The 18,060-nt window shown below is 38.6% G+C and overlaps 1 protein-coding gene across 2 annotated transcripts in view; it reads left to right on the plus strand.

The window, feature by feature from the left end:
- Window positions 1–18,060, plus strand: part of csnk1a1 (casein kinase 1, alpha 1) — a 37,694-nt gene that overhangs the window by 15,731 nt on the left and 3,903 nt on the right. The window contains exons 5-9 of one of the 2 annotated variants that reach the window (XM_062425164.1): window positions 9,645–9,784; window positions 11,195–11,273; window positions 11,449–11,523; window positions 11,605–11,711; window positions 12,931–13,079. In XM_062425164.1, the coding sequence (XP_062281148.1) occupies window positions 9,645–9,784; window positions 11,195–11,273; window positions 11,449–11,523; window positions 11,605–11,711; window positions 12,931–13,079 (550 nt within the window). The remainder of the gene's footprint in view (window positions 1–9,644; window positions 9,785–11,194; window positions 11,274–11,448; window positions 11,524–11,604; window positions 11,712–12,930; window positions 13,080–18,060) is intronic. The other variant, XM_062425165.1, reaches the window with a different exon arrangement.

An 18,060-nucleotide genomic window follows, 5' to 3' on the forward strand; every position in this document is an offset into this window, starting at 1 on the left:
CTCAACTTCCTGTTTGGTAAAAAACAGATTTGATTTTTAATTAAATAAGTTGAATTGTTGTGAATTTTTGCTTTTTAATATATTACTGTCCAGCCCATGCTGTCTCACATGTTCTACCTACTCTTAGATTTTACTGGCGCAGGTTAGTATTGAGCTTAGCCAGTCTTCTGTGCTTACTTAATAAAAACATTTCTCAATAGATCTATCCATGTTTTAGATTTTGGGATGCTTTGTGGAAAAGAAACATGTATTTTTAAAGATGCTTTGTCCTTGAGCTTGGACAGCTGCTGTTTGGGTAACCATGATGTAATTTCACAAGTACTTGTAGTACATGAATGTGTGTACATTTTTTATTGTTGGTTTCTAAAATGCTAATAAGCTCTGTAATACACCACCAAATTATTTCACACTAACTGTAAGCCTGGAGTGTGTTACAGTCTTCTTTGTTAGCAAATATTGTATTTGCATTGCTTGCTTTGCTATTGGAAGAGGGACTACCTTGGTCTCTTTACCATCTGCTGCTCAAATCCCCCTCTCCCCAAGGTCTTTTCTGAGCCACGTTGTTGCCTGTCTGCACTGGCCTTCATTGTCACTGTCAGACATGATATTGAAGTTTCAACATCTACGTTTCCAGAGACACTTGGCTTCTTGTTGTACAAGATTGATCTTTCCATGGTTGTCCTGACAGAAGAAAATCACAGTCATGTGGTTTCTTCTAGACTGATGGCCAGAATGATCATATCTGTACCACAAAGATTTAAAGTGGATTTCTTTGCCTGTGTAGGTCCAGCCTTGGATGTACAGAAGGAGGTGCCTGTCCTAGCTGTACAGGACTCTGTTAGTTGTATAAAAGGGAGCAAACTATGTGGGTGCAACCAGAAGTGCCTGTTGTACTCATGCTAACTGTGACTGAAGGTGGATAGAGGCTGTGTGATTTTGACCCCTGCCCCTCTACTGTCTGCCCTAGTGTTTAGACTCGTCAGTGGGGAAGAGGAAAAGAAGCTTGGCTGTTAGCTCTTCTCAGGACCCATCTTTCTCAGGATTAAACCAGGTGTGACCTTTACCACAACACCAGCTGCCTCACAATAGCATTGTCGCTTTGCAATCATACCTTAATACACAGGTTTAAAGAGAATCAGACCACTAGCATCCATCTTGCATTCATAATACCAATGTACGTACTCTTCTACCCAGTGTGCACTTTATTACATTGGGAGAGGAAAGCAAACTTTCCATTAGCATTTCCAAGGGTAGCTATTGTGCCTATTTGTTGAAACAAGGGGTCCCAGCCCCTTTATTACTGGCTCAGATAGCCTCTTACCTACCTTTTTTTAAAGACCAGTTCTGGTCTTGTTCATGTGATGTTTGGCCTGTTAATAGTGAAAGCATGTGTCCAAATGGAATCCAAGTATTATATTAAGTCAAATCAAACCTGATCTCCGGGTTAAGGGTATGGAACCTGATTTTCTGATCCTATATTATTATGTGGCCAGCTTCCTGACCAACACTGACTATATTTAAGAGTTGTGCTGCATATTGAATAAGGACAGAAGAGCTCTTGTGCTGAGAACGAGAAGGGAAAAGCTGTAAAAGCAGCTTATGGAACTTATTGTAATATTAATAATTGCAAACTTTCTATATGCACAGTTCCTTTCATGAAATCCCAACTGAGCTGAAAGCTGCATATTAAAAAATCGATAAAATGTTTCGTTATATTACAAAGTAAACAATAACACTAAAGCCAAGTTGACATTACAGGACAGGAAGATTTATAATATCCTGTCTAAGGAGAGCAGCTCACATTTCACAACTGTCTGACTGTCTTTTAGAAATCCTGTTGATGGAGCTCACACTAGACGATTTATGACCGACAGAAAATCATAGTATGTTTGCACATCACAGGAATTTTACAGAACTTGTTTAAGTCCTCAAACTGTTCAATCAATCAATCGATTTTTATTTATATAGCGCCAAATCACAACAGTCATCTCAAGGCACTTTACACATAGAGCAGCTTCTAAACCGTACTCTTCAGGTTTTAATTTTAAAGAGACCCAACATTCCCACATGAGCAAGCACTTAGTGACAATGGCAAGAAAAAACTCCCTTTTAACAGGAAGAAACCTCAGACAGAACCAGGCTCAAAGTGGGCGGTCATCTGCCTCGACCGGTTGGGGTAGAGAGGAGAGAGAGGAAGAATAGGAGAGAGGGAGAAGCACATAGAAAATAAACATTGAAGCTAGTAGGTCTGGGACTGGAATCTGTCATCCGGACGTCTACAGGCCCAGATTACCTGTGAGACGAGAAAGCACAGACAACTCCGGGGAAGAAGTTTAGGTTATTGAATGCATTAATAGTACATGAATGTTAATGGATATAGATGAATGGATATAGAGAGAGAGAGACCTACTCTTAAATGTAGAGAGGGTGTCTGCCACAGGAGAGGAGCCTGATAACTGAAGGCTCTGCCTCCCATTGTAACTTTTAGAGATACTAGGAACCACAAGTAGGCCTGCATGCTGGGAGCGCAGTGTTCTGGTAGGTACATAAGGTACTATAAGCTCTTTAAGATATGATGGAGCCTGACCATTAAGAGCTTTAAAAGTGAGGAGAAGGATTTTAAATTCTATTCTAGATTTTACGGGGAGCCAATGCAGTGAAGCCAAAATAGGAGTAATGTGATCTTTCTTCCTAGTTTTTGTCAGTTACACTAAGTTGTCTAGGTATTGCCTCTGCCTCTGCCCAGTCACTCTGCTGATGTTAGCGAAGTAAAATAGCTAGCAGGAAGCATGTAAATATTTTAAATTGCTGGGTTGTTAAAGGGCATCAGCAATCTTTCCCCACCTCTTCCTCTTTTCCTCCCAGTCATGATACATATCTGAGGAGATGTTAAAAAGGCAGTCATGCTGCTGCCACAGGTCCACCAACTTTTCACCTGCTGGGTGCTCCACCGTGCCATCTTCCCAGCCATTGATGTTCATTGTTGTAAACTCATTCATTGGCTGTTTGAAATGATCTTGAGCTCACAGACAACTTCCAGACTGAACTGGGACAGAAAATAATCCTGTTGTTCATCATCTCACGCTGCAGGACTGTTAAAGCTAACTGACTCAGGATTTTTTCAAGATTATAAAACGATTGAAAAATTAGTCTGGCGGCAGTACAGTTCATAGCTATAAAACCAGAGGGCAGCATCACAGGTATTGTGGAAATATTGGGGAAAAAAAGATGCATCGGAAACCAATTTTAAACCCGGTTCTTCGTGTCAAATGTGTGCCAAGCTGTAAATATGCTTCAAATTCAAATGATTTTAAGTAGGTGATCACGGCCAAGCTATTACATACAGATGTGGCCAAAAATATTGGTACCCATCCCCCTGACAAATAAATAAATACATTCTCTATATTAAGTTGAAACTGACAGAAGTATATTGTAGTCATTTTTTTATTTCACATTGAATATAACTTTGGTTTAGAGCTTAGCATATTTAAAATAAAAACAAATGAAAATGACTTATTGGTACTTTTTAATGAATCATTTGTAACAACCTTTGGAGGCAATAACTGCAGACAAGAGCCTTTTGTAACTCTGATTAAGGTTTCTGAACTTCTCTACTGGTAGTTTGATCCACTCTTCTTGGGCAAACTGCTTCAGTTCTCTGAGGTTTGATGTGTGCTGTCTCCCAACTTAAAGTTTCAGGTCTTTCGACAGATCATCCACCCTTGGGTGCTTTTTGAGATTTGTTTGGGGTCATTTTCCTGCTTGACGACCCATGACAGTCTTTTGATTTCATTGTGCCCTGCACAGAGTCAAGCCACCCATTGCCTGAGGCAGCAAAGCAACCCTTCAACATGTTTTCACATTTCCTCGTCCAGGTTTCACAGTAGACATGGTGTTCTTTTCTTTGAAGGCCTCATTTTTTATTCTGTAAATATAGGTGTTGGTGTGATTTACCAACAACCTCTAATTTTGTTTCACCTGTCCAAAGCACATTCTTCCAGAAGGAATGTGGCTTGTCAAAATGCATTTTGACAAAGTTCAGTCTGGTGTTTTTTGTTTTTGTGGTGTCTACCATGGAGCCCTTTTTTTTTTTATTCAGACAGCAAGGTATAGTGCAACTTGAAACTTAATCAGCTTGGATCTATGTTGGTCCTTTCTCAATTATTTGAGCCACCTGTCTGTTCAATCTCGGGCCAATTTTCCTCTTGTGACCATGTCTAGAAATCATGGCTACAGTTCCGTGGGCCTTACACGTCTTATTACTATTGGCAACAGTGGTCACAGGAACATCAAGCTCTTTGGAGATGGTCTTGTGACCTTTTCATTGACCATTCTCGCCTATTTCCTTTTTTTCTAATGTCATCAGACCACTCTATATTAGGCAGGGATTAAAGTTCTCTGTCGCCATATATGAGCTCAATGCAGATCTGATGAGAATTACAAAAAAAAAAAAAGTTTGTGTATATATATATATATATATATATATATATATATATATATATATATATAGCAAGAGCGCAATAAAGATTAATTTAAAAAAAAAAAAAAAAAAAAAAACCCTTCCCTGTCACTGCAGCGATCTGATGGACCGTCTAAGTTTTTATAATGTTACTAATTATTTTCTGAAGCCCATAAGGTGCTAAAATAAAATACAAACCATTTCTGAACATTTACACCTCCCGCTCCCACTGTGGTGATACAGACTGCAGTATTCCATTTCATTTAGAAAAGAGCATGGTTAGTGGGTGAAATACAATCTTGTTTATAACAATTTGCTGTTTCCTCAGTTGTTTCCACCTTGTTTTACCATGAATCCTAGGAAGCAACTGCAAAAGGCTTTCTATGAAAACATAGATGGTGAACAGCTTCTGACTGGCAGGAAAATAAACATTTCAGTCAGAATATTTTTCTTTGCTTTAATCCCTGCTACTAGGGCTATGTGATGTAACGATATATATCTTGTGACGAGAGGACAACGTCTATAGCTTCATATTCTGCTCTATCATTTATTTAGTTTTGACATAAATCACACTCTAGACCCACTCATCATTTCGAATAGGGCTGCAACTAACAACTATTTTGATAGTCGACTAGTCATTGATTATTGAAACGGTTAATCGACTAATCGGATCAGTGGTGGTTCTAGCTTGTAAGGCGCCCCGGATGAAATCCCCTTCAGCTCCCACCATATATATAGATCGATAGATAGAAATAACCATAAATACCAAAATGATATATAATCATGAATACAAAAAATGAAATACAAGGAATAGAAATGAATTTTTTATATACATATAAGTATGCTATTTTAACTATTAGGAATTATAACATATTGCTAATAAAAGTAAACTGCACAAATCCTCTATCACACAAAAATAGAACAACATATTTATAAATCAATATTACCATCCTCCAGCAGTGTCAACCAAGAGTAAAGACTAAACCAGTTCACCTTGGTGGTGTGAAGACTGATTTTAGATTATTCTTAATGATTTTTCTCGAAACCCAGAAAAAATACAACAATGTGTCTATGAAACTACATATTCACAATATGAACTGTGGTTTATTTGGTGTGACTGATTTAAATGTTTTTCCTCAGTGGAGACCTGAGGTCAACATACTGCTGCTCCTCTCCTACTTCTGACTGGCTTCTGACTTTAGTTTATAAAGTAGAAGTAGGGCGGGCAGTGTAACAAGGTAAACTGATCCACACGGTGACATTATATCATTGACGTAAAGAGCAGCCTCCAGTTAGCTCTAGGAAAGTCATCACTGTACAACACACTGAGAGAGACTGAGTAAGTTATTTTCTTCACCTCAGAGATGGGTTAAGTTGTTTAATGCTGCAGTGTGTGTTGTTCAGCTGCTTTTGTTTTTTACTGCTGGAGTTCACAGCTCCGCAAAGTGCGAAAAACACACCTGATGACGTAACCGACAATTATTGACTATTAAATTCATCTGCGACTAATTTTGTCATCGATTTTTGTCGACTAATCGGTGCACCCCTAATTTGGAGTCTGTCCAGCCTTTGTGTTGTTACATTGATAAATGATTCTTCGTGACTTTTTACTTGTGAAGCTTTTATTGCAAGAACAGTAGTCTAGTTATCAACTCTCCACCACTGTCTCTCTGCTGCACACACACAGGGCTCAGAGAAAAAGGAGAGAAGCAGTGAGACTGCAACTATATGACAGCAGCTCATTGAATAAAAATGTGCTATATCGAGATAGATATGGTTATTAGGATATGAGATGACTTATATCGGAATATGACATTTTGGTCATATCCTCCAGCCCTACTCTCTACTACTTCTGTTTTCCATGTTCAATGTGATGCACACAGTGGCACAAAACAGCATAGTGAGTAGTTTTATCCTTTTAAACTGGCTGCATGAGTGATTATAAGATTGAAAACCTGTGAAACTAATTAAAACACAATGGTCTACTTAAAGTATCAATACCATCAATTAGGGCTGGGCGATATGGCTGAAAACTGTATCACGATAAAAGTGTTTCATATCAGTAGATTTCTTTTAATGACCTATTTAAAATAAGGTCCAGGTTTTATTGTAAATTTAACCTTCCTCTGATTTTAATCACCTCAGTTATCAATCAATGCAGACAGGGAAAAGAAATGTCAACACAACCATGAAAAACACTCAAATAAATAAATACTTACGTCTGAATGAAAATTAAAATCAAAATGAACACTTAACAATTATCTCTTTATTATCTCCCTAAACAAGAAGAAAAGAAATGCTTAACAACGGTGCATAGTGTTTTTAAAATATGTTCTAAGTGTTAATTGTAAACATAGAAATTAAAGTAAAGCTGAGGTATACTTAACATCAGTAACATTAAAAAACGACCAAGTACTTTGCCACAACCTCTGACCTGTGGTCAAGACGTTGTTGTGAGCCATACATTGGCTTGACTATTCATTTCATAGACCATGACTGGGTTCTGAAAACCAGATGCATGGAAACAGCATATTTCCCTGAAGATTAATAGCAGAAGGTTTGAAGGAGGCACTGGTGTCCTGGAGTCTGATTGAAGAAGAAATGGTGTGCATCACCACAGACAGTCGGGCAAATCTAGTGAAGGCGACTTCACTGAACAGCTGGACGTGGCTGCAGTGTTTAGGCCATTGTTTGAACTCTGCGATTGGTGAGTAGCATTGTCATTTCTACGACAATGCTACTATTGTCGTTTCATTCTTGAATGACAAACTTGAAACTGTTAAATGATTCGCTATTAGCGTTTCACTATATACGTTGCTAGGTTACCAGTGAGCGAGTGCTTGCGTTTGTGCAACCAACCTTGCTCGCCAGTTACGTACGGCAACTCTGCTTGGACAAACTACTGTTACTATACGTTGGATAGATGTATTTCATACATGTTTCAGCTGTTGGATGTGAGTCCGCACAAAGTATCAAACAAATGTTTTATTGATATTGATTACGTGTCTATCGTGATATATATCACTATCGTTTTATCGCCCAGACCTACCATCAATTATGTCTTACAACTTCAGAAGGGTACAGGTAATTTTGTCCATGCTATTTTAGAATGTATTTGTAAATGAAGCTAAATTCAGTTGTTTTCACAATTTTTGTTCCACTGCAAACCAATACTAATACCAAACTAATAATTTCAGTACTGTTCAGGGATAAACGCGCATTGTTTAAAAGAGAAAAATAAAAAATGCAAGGGCACCAATAATTTCGGCCACATCTGTAGATGAAGGCAATTTTACAAAGATAAAAGCTTAACTACTCTGAAGCTGTATTATCAAAGTACATAAACTGTCACTTTCCAATGTGGGAATAACTGTTTACCTACCTAAACAAAGGCACCAGTTTGCTTCATGTGAAAATGCTCAGTAATGGCCTGTTTATCACCAAAAAGTTCAATTAAAATGGCATAATTAATTAATAAACTAAAATTGGCAAAGTAGCATATTTCATGATTAATTTGAAAAGATAATGTACTGACAATTGTGCCTTCACACCTGTAGATTATCTAAATTTACCAGACTTAAAAGGCATAAGTTGTGTAAGTTGATTGTCCATATTTTGGTCCTAATCATGTTATAATGTATATGGACATGGCATTTCCATCTCTTGTGCAGTTTTGCTATATGATATCACGTTTTTCATGTGGTGATAGTTTTTCAATAGTTTCTATATGAGAATTCGTGGAGTTTGGGGTTGGGAGACTTCTCAACTTATCTTTCACTACTGACCAAGTTTCCTTATAATTACATTTAAGGGTTGTAATTTCTCATCTTGAAGTTGGGTTGTAGTATTAGATGTCAAAATGTTTTTTATGTTTTGTTAAACGATGTTAATGTAAGACACATTTTGTCATCTACACCATTTAAATGTACAGGCAACATGGCACACACTACATCATTACAATAATTTGGGAATTAGTATGACATCGCTTTTATGAGATGTTACTTTCCTGTGGGTTGAATCAGGTAAAAGATGTACCAGTTTTAGAAAACTTGTAGACATGACGTATCCCAGTTTTTTAAAGCAGATTAAGCATCATAAAACCTGGATTAGTGTGTGTTGATTTGAACTGACAGACTCCTATTGCAGAGGTGCATTCTCTTGACTTAATTTACACCAGTTTCATATTGCTTTTCACTAATCTGGTAAATGTTGACCATTAATGGTTTGCCCAATGGGTGTAGCTTTACTATGGAGAAAGTAAACAACTGCATGAGCTGAGAAAGAACAACATAAATGCAGAGCCATCTACTTGTCATATTGTGCCCTGTTGAACTTAGTTCTGCTGAAACAGATACTTAATACTGGTTTCAGAGTCCATATGATTGCTATTTTTGGGCTAGAAACTTAGACTTCCTGGTTGACTGGTGTTCAACTTGTGCATGGTTATTGAGTGTATATATAACCTTGGATTTTTACATTGCTTTATCTTATGAATCATTAAGAATTACAGATGATATCATCTTGTAGGGGGGGGTACGCTGAAATGCCAAACTGAGTGACCTTCGTCAGTCATATAATGAATCAGCACAGTGTGAACTATTCCTCTGTAGAATCTCTTATTTGCAAAAGTCTTGTCAAAGGGTATTTTAATGTAGTTAGTGTAGACACAGTGTGTTCTCACAGTCTAATAACTATTTGTTCTTAATTAATAATGACAATGTCTTGAATTTGCTACTTTTTTTACACCTTAGAATATCCCTGACATATAAAAGGAAAACTCTGCGGTATCATTGTAATACAGCGAAGGTAAATGCCTGTCTGATGCAGCTTTTACAGTACAGATCTTGAAGTTGGTTAGTTTTAATATGGTGTAAGAGTACTATTGTTTCAATGGGACTGTTATAAGGGACTTCATTTTTTAGGGACATAGTTGTTGATATGACACTTAACCCCTGCATATGTTTGTCATCAAAGGACCTTAATCCAGTGCAATATTTTTGAGTTTGTGTTTTACAGCAGGACTCATGAAACCCAGCACATCTCAAACATATATCCATAATTTTAAACCCTGAAAATGAACCAAGTAATGTTGTGTTTTCATTTTGATGACACCTTTTTAGATGATTATTGTTCTGTGGGGTGCCACTGACAGAAAACCACCATGTGTTCTCTCATTTTCTATCAGTTGTTCCTTATTGACTTTGGTTTGGCGAAGAAGTACCGAGACAACCGAACACGACAGCACATCCCCTACAGAGAAGACAAGAACCTGACTGGCACAGCACGCTATGCCTCCATCAATGCACATCTGGGCATTGAACAGAGGTCTGTGCACATACATATACACATAAACACTTAAACATTGTAACAAAGCTTCTTGGCAATAAATCTTATATCGTTGGAAAGCCTGTTTATTTCCGTTTTAAATGGTGCCACATTTGTAAGGAACATGCATGTGTGTGATGAGCAGCAGAGCTGAGTATCTGGGTTGCACCCATAAAAAATTGGGCAAATCTTCTCTGCCAATGCCAAACAACTAATTCTGCTATTGACTCTTGTTTGGTGGATCGGATGACTGAAGTCTGAAGAAACAAGACATCTTGGCAATTTAACAATGTATTCATTTAACAAACATGAGCCTCAGTAGTGTCTGGAAGAACCATACACAGCCACAACAGCCTGGCACCTCTTCCTCATGCTGGTCACCTGCCTGCTCACACACTGCTGTGGGATGGCATCCCGTTCTTCAACCAGTATTTGTCACAAGTCAGCTATTGTGGTTGTGTTGGTCACTCTGGCACGAACAGCACGCCCAAGCTGTTCCCACAAGTGTTCAATGGGGTTGAGGTCAGGACTACTGGCAGGCAATTCCATCCTCTCCACTCCCAAGTTCTGTAGGTAGTTGCTGATAAACCCTGCTCTGTTGGGGGCGAGCGTTGTCATGGAGGACAGAGTTCGGTCCCAGACTGTGGAGATATGGGATTGCCACTGGTTGCAGAATCTCCTCTCGATATCTCTCTGCATAGAGATAGCCTCCAATGATGACCAGCCTCGTTTTTTCAGTGAAGGAGATGCCGCCCCACACCACCACACTGGCTCCACCAAAGAAGGCAGAGAAGATTTGACACATTTTTCATGGGTGCAACCCACATACTCAGCTCTGCTGCTCATCGCACACATGCATGTTCCTTACAAATGTGACACCATTTAAAAGGGAAATAAACAGGCTTTCCAAAGGTATAAGATGTATTGCCAAGAAGCATTGCTACAACAAAGAAATAATCTACCAATCACAAATGTCCTTACTTTTTGTGCTATGTTTATATATTTGCTTTTTAAAGATACCTTTAAAGGAAAACAAGCTTGATTTTTAAAAAGGGAATGTGTCTTCAAAGAAGCTCATAAGTAAAATGTGTTTGGTCATTTGAAAAAGTATGTGAGCTGGTTTCTCAGTTGAGCTAGACTTCAGAGTTGGTTTTTACAGGAATATATTGAGGCTGCAGCCTGTTCTGGTCTTGCCAACACAGGTGCAACCAGCCTCCTAGAGGTTTTCAGTTTCCATGACAATATGAAATATAATGTCCATTTAGCATTATCTATTTAATATAATGTCTATTATACATTATTATTTATTATGTTGAGATACACATAATAAAATACATTATTGTGTATTATGTAAAGAAGCAGTAGTGCCCTGCTTCTGTACTTAACAACTAACATTATTTTTGTGTCCAGTCGCCGCGATGACATGGAGTCACTAGGTTATGTGCTGATGTACTTCAACAGAACCAGTCTGCCATGGCAGGGATTAAAGGTATGAAAGTATAACTGACTGTGAATTGACACTTTGGCAGTGTTTAATATAAACATCCAACATTTTAACATTATCTATGACTGAAAATAAGGAAATGTATAATGGGTTTAGTTATTTTTAATTTTGTACATTTTCTTGGACACTGGTTATGTCATTGTAATCTATGTTATTCAAGGCTGCCACAAAGAAGCAGAAGTATGAGAAGATATCAGAGAAGAAGATGTCCACTCCTGTTGAGGTCCTCTGTAAGGTAAGAACATGTTCAACAGGGTCACTGATATATGTATTACCACAGATATACACAACTCATTATATTAATGCATGTTTCTAGGGTTTCCCAGCAGAGTTTGCCATGTATCTGAACTACTGCCGTGGCTTGCGCTTTGAAGAGGCTCCAGACTACATGTACCTGCGCCAACTGTTCCGCATCCTCTTCAGGTATGCTCTCAGACATATCCAGGGAAACGGGACAGACTGTGTTAGTTTTGAATCAGTGCTGATTCAGGTTGTCTTTACTACTCACAATAAAATCTGGTTTATTATTATTAATTATATCTGATATTAAGCAGCTCCTTAATTTTTTGTACCACTTACACTTGTGTTAAACCCACTAGCAGAAGTTTTTTTTTTTTTTTTTTAATACAGAAAAAAGGGGGTTTTTCACTGATGTTTCTCCATCCAGACCACATTAGACCAGGGATGTATTCCAGAAAGCGGGATAGTAAAAACTCAAACTTTGTAACTGCAGTTACTGACTCCGTGAACCTTATTTGCTCACTGTCAGGTTTTCTTTAACAAATCCCTCTGTCTCCTCCTGCAGAGCCAGACAAGTGGTTTCATTTCCTCATTCATTCTGTCTGTGTCAAAGAACATATCGAACCACATTCATTAGCTGAGGTTCACTATATGTCAGAAAAAAGGCTAGCTTTGTTGACCCTGCTTTCTGGAATTAAAGAAAAAACACTATATGTCAAATGTGGACTAGATTACCAAGGAGACTCCAGAGAATCACTAAAACAGTTTAAGATTTGTGAAGATTGGAAATATGCAAGTTTTCAATTAAGAAAAAAAAGGTTTCACATATCCTTATATCAGGACCCTCACGAGGATGCCTTTCTGCTTGCAGACACGGTTCTGTGCACTTGTTTTTATGTGCATGGGTTTTGAGACTAATTTAACACCATTGAATGGCTTCACTCAAAGGCAGAGTAAGTAAATACTGTCTCAGAGATGGGGGGGGGGGGGACTGGGGAGACATGATACTGTGTAAATATGGTGATAACGATGAATATTTAAGACAGTCTCTCCTGGAAGGCAGTCATAGTTTTTTGTCAGTGTCATGGGAGGAGCATCTGCCATCGTCTTTTGTTTGTCATTCCAACAGCAGTGACCGTACATGGTCATGGGTAACAAGGCTAACTTGGCTTAGCTGGCTAGCATACATCCATGAGAATGCTACAGCTAAGTGGTACCCTGCCAAAACGAATGGTTAGGGACAAGTATATGTAGCTGTTACACCCCTACTTCCTACTGCTATTTCAACCTTCCTTCCCTTCTCTTCCTCTTTGTCTGACTGTTCCCTCGCTCCTTCTTTTGTTTCTTGTCGAACTGCTGATTGTAGGCAATATTGTATTAATAATGTGTTTGTGTGTTTTAGGACTCTGAACCACCAGTATGACTACACATTTGACTGGACCATGCTGAAACAGAAAGCAGCGCAGCAGGGGGCATCCTCCGGGGGCCAGGGCCAACAGGCACAAACCCCCACAGGCAAGCAAACTGACAAACCCAAGCCTAACATGAAAGGTTAGTAGCAAACAGCCAAGCGACGTTTTTTACAGACGCCAATTGCTCATATATTCATTCAGTTTTGTATTTAGGACTATTACTTATTGTTTTATTCCCCAACCCACACCCCAGTGCCCCCTTTTTTTTTTTTTAAGGAAAAAAAAAAAGAAGAAAAACACCAAATTGGAAATGAAAATCAAAAATGCTTATTATTCCTGTTGGAATGATGAAGCCTAACACCAGTTTGAGGAGGCACCCTAAAAGCACAGAATATCCTAAATAAAAGAGAAATTGATACAATTGGTCTGTCTTGCAGAAGCAAAGACGTCCTTGGGCAATTTGACTACTAACTTTGCTGCCATGCTATTCTACTCCTTTGTTGGGACTGGTCAATGGGCTCTCTTCGCTGTGACACTGTTTTAATGCTGACCAACTCACTCTAATGACACCTCAATTTTCCGCTATCTGTCTTCATCAGCCTTTCCTTTTCAAACTACAGAATGTTGCAAATATCTTCATATTTTTATTTTTTCCTGACTTTACACTTGTTTTCTTGTGCTATTTTATGATGACACGATTAATCCACACCTAATGCCAAGATGTAGACCAGGTGTGGCTCATGAGGAACATTAACCAGAGGAATGTTGGTGTCTTTGGAGTGGAATAAAGGGTATGCATGTGATGTCTCGGTATGCAGCAGTTACTACGGTCACTTTCCTGAGTGGCAAACATGAAGTCTCATCTGCCATGGTTCATTCACACAGGAAAACAAAAAGATGTAAAACACTGCTAAAATGGTTGTCTAAGTAACTTTACAATTGCACTCAAAGAATTCAAAAACACGTTCTGACAGCTAAACAGAATAGAGACAACTTAAAGTGAGTTTTTAAGAGGCTGTGTGACATTATGTAACAAAACACATGGTTTTCTGAATGAAACGTTAGGCATCTACATGTGTATGTGTAACATCTAAACCTCAGTGTCAAGGAACTTCAATGCCTGCCTGCATTTCATTTTCTACAGGAGACGTGTTAAAACATAAAAACACTGTTTTGATGAATAATTAATGTCTGTTTTATGAAGCTTAGCTCTCCAAGGGCTGGGCAATATTAGGCTACCTCCAATAATATCATGTTTAATTGTTACTTATGTCAGTAAGCATAAATTAAATTGTATCTTATTACACACTCTGACACCCATACAAACACAGCCAGGTCATTTTAGATGCACTCACATGTTTAACTGGTCTGCTGTGCTTCATAATACAAGATGAGCAGGACTGGGGAACTCTGCATTGTATTCTCCCATAAGCAAAATACAGCAAAATGATATCTGGTGAAAAACAAAAAAAAAACTATTGAAGCCCTGTTTCTAAAATGACAGCCCAGAACACAGGAATGTATGAAAGTCATTTATTAGAACAGGGCTCATTTTTGTCCCTAAGGAGCCCAGAGGAACAATTATGATTTTAAATGTCATTGGAGAATTTGATGTCATATGCATGAACACAGCCCAAATGAACAAGAAAATAGTGCTGAGTGGTATGACCAAAAATGTATATCACGGTATATGACGGTATTATTTTTCCCGGGTTTGTCCCGTATTTTAAACTCCTCTCCCGCAGCCCTCCCGTCTTGTCTTTTCTCCCGGGAATCTCCCGTAATTTACAGACCCAACTTTGTTTGTTAATGATAAGAAGAGCACAATAACAAAGGTTTTATTTTGAAACTTTAACCCAGAAGCCATCGCAGCTCCGTTAGTTTGACATAAGCTGAATCACACGCAAAATGTTTTTGACCGTAAATAGAAGTGCACGTTTTCCAGCCTGCGTCAGACAATGCCGAGTTTACTGACTAATTATTAAAAACCAGGATGTGTTGTGTGAACTATCATCTTAACCCGCTCGGCAGGCACACCTTCCTCTGTTTGTTGAGCGGCAGGAAGCGCAACACTGAAAAGGGTCCCGTCTGAAACAGTGTCGGGCGGCGCAGCGTTCTGAATGTTGTGTAATGAAATACACCGGTATGGCAATACATTAAAAATTCATATAACGAAAATATACACGGGTATTCGGTGGGGAACCGGTATACCGCCCAGCACTACAAGAAAATAAAAAAATTAAAAGCCAAAAATGTCCTTAGTGAGGCACAAGGTTTTATTCTTGTTCTGAACAGTAAAGAGAAAAATATGGGCTATATGACATTTGACAAAAATCTAACATATCCAAGACTTATGGCTTGATCCTGCCGTTGCATTCCGGCTCACAAACCATATTACTATGTTTCCATAGTACAAGCACAAAAATAAAGAAAAATTACCAAGTCAACACAATTTGGCTGTATAGTTGTGCTGCTACTGCAGTAATTACAGTAACGTTAAGGTGGTCATTTGGTTTTGACTAGGGTGCCGTAATTATTATAGTAACATTCATTTATTCAAAAATGTTCTATAACAGCACAGCTGAATTTAAAAGGTGGATGGCTTGTCTGCAGTCAAAATGTCTTGCTTCTGAAATGCTCCTGGTGGGTAAGATGATGTGTGGAGGATGGATCGAAACCACGGTGGAGCCGGAATACAGTGCACATGTGCCTGGTGTGATCCTGCTGTTTTATTTGGGTTAAGTTGTAATATGGTTTGTTTTTCAGCTTGGTGTGAATTGTTTGGGCAGGCCTGAACACAGCAATTGGGTTCAGGTGTAGACCAAATTATATTTGTGGTAGGGAGTGGGATCTAAACCCAACTTACTAGGTGTACGCTGGACGTTTGAGCTAAACTGCTCCCATAGGTGTGCTGTGCATACAGTTTCTTCTAGCAGGTAGCTGGAGAAAAAATTAAGGTCTGACCTGGACTAGTGCAACAAAGTTGTAAACATTGTTTGCTGAAAAAGAAAGAAAATTGTTGTAGTCAGTTACAGTTGCTTTTTTTAGATCAAGCAGAGGAAAAAAATATGGAATCACTCAATTCTTAGGAAAATATTATGGAATCACCCTGGAATTTGCAGTTCTAAAGCAAAAACCTGCATCAGATTAAATCTGTTTATTAGTTTGCAGTTAAAAAAGAGTGGTCACACCTTGGAGAGCTGTTGCACCAAGCGGATTGACATGAATCATGGCTCCAACACAACAAATGTCAGTTGAAACATAGGAGAGGATTATAAAATTTCTTCAAGAAGGTAAATCGTTATGGAATGTTGCGAACGATGACTGTTACCAGTCAGCTGTCTAAAGTCAGGACCAAGTACAAAGAAAATGGGAAGGTTATAAAAGGGAAGCATACTGGTAGACCAAGGAAGACATCAAAGTGTCAAGATAGAAAACTGTCTTGAAAACAGAAAATGCACTACAAAACAAATGAGGAACAAATTGGCAGAAACTGGAGACAATGTCTGTGACCAAACTGTAAGAAATCGCCTAAAGGAAATGGGATTTATATACAGAAAAAACAAACGAAAACCATCATTAACACCTAAACAGAAGAAAACAAGGTTAAGGTGGGCTAAAGAAAAGCGATCATTGACTGTGGATGACTGGATGAAAGTGATATTCAGTGTTGAATTGTGAATCTACATTGGGCAAGGTTGCCGTAACTTTTATTTGGTGCCATTCCAATGAAATTTATGAAGGTGACTGCCTGAAGAAAACATGCAAATATCCACAGTCACTGATGACATGGGGCTGCATGTAAGGTAAAGGCGGAGATGGCAGTCATTACATCTTTAATAAATGTACAAGTTTACATTGAAATTTTGGACACCTTTCTTATTCCATCAATTGAAAGGATGTTTGGTGATGATGACATCATTTTTCAAGATGACAGTGCATCTTGCCATAGGGCAAAAGACGTGAAAACGTTCCTTCAAGAAAGACATATAATGTCAATGGCATGGCCTGCAAATAGTCCAGATCTCCATCCAATTGAAAATCTATGGTGGAAATTGAAGAAAATGGTCCATGACAAGGCTCCAACCTGCAAAGCTGATAACAGCAATAAGAGAGAAAGTTGGAGCCAGATTAATGAAGAATACTGTTTGTCAATAGTTAAGTCCATGTCTCAGAGAATTCAAGCTGTTATAAAAGCCAGAGGTGGTGTAACAAAGTTCTAATGTAGTGTTTTTTTCATGATTCCATAATATTTTCCTCAGAATTTAGTGATTCCATATTTCTTTCCTCTACTTGAACTAAAAAAAAGCAATTGTGACTGACAAACATTTTTCTTTCTTTCTTTTTTTAATGTTTCTTAAAGCCAGAAGGTTGGCATTTTGAATAGTTTTGTGGCATGTTTGTGATTTGCTTTTTTTCTACAAAATTAGACAATTGAATGAACATCCTCCAAGAGTGGTGATTCCATAATTTTTTGCCAGGGGTTGTATATACACTATATTGCCAAAAGTATTGGCTCACCTGCCTTATTAAGTGACATCCCATTCTTAATCCATAGGGTTTAAGATGACGTCGGTCCCTTTGCAGCTATAACAGCTTCAACTCTTCTGGGAAGGCTTTCCACAAGGTTTAGGAGTGTGTTTATGGGAATTTTTGACCATTCTTCGAGAAGAGCATTTGTGAGGTCACACACTGATGTTGGACGAGAAGGCCTGTCTCTCAGTCTCTGCTCTAATTCATCCTAAAGGTTTTCTATTGAGTTGAGGCCAGTCAAGTTCATCCACACCAAACTCTCTCATCAATGTCTTAATGGACCTTGCTTTGTGCACTGGTGCACAGTCATGTTGGAACAGGAAGGGGCCATCCCCAAACTGTTCCCACAAAGTCGGTACCATGGAATTGTCCAAAATCTCTTGGTATGCTGAAGCATTCAGAGTTCCTTTCACTGGAACTAAGGGGCCAAGCCCAGCTCCTGAAAAACAACCCCACATCATAATCCACCAAATTTTACACTTGGCACAATGCAGTCAGACAAGTACCGTTCTCCTGGCAACTGCCAAACCCAGACTCCTCCATAAGATCGCCAGATGGTGAAGCGCAATTCGTCACTCCAGAGAACG

The sequence above is a fragment of the Scomber scombrus genome, chromosome 9 (assembly GCF_963691925.1).
Source record: "Scomber scombrus chromosome 9, fScoSco1.1, whole genome shotgun sequence".
NCBI classification, from domain to species: Eukaryota; Metazoa; Chordata; class Actinopteri; order Scombriformes; family Scombridae; genus Scomber; species Scomber scombrus.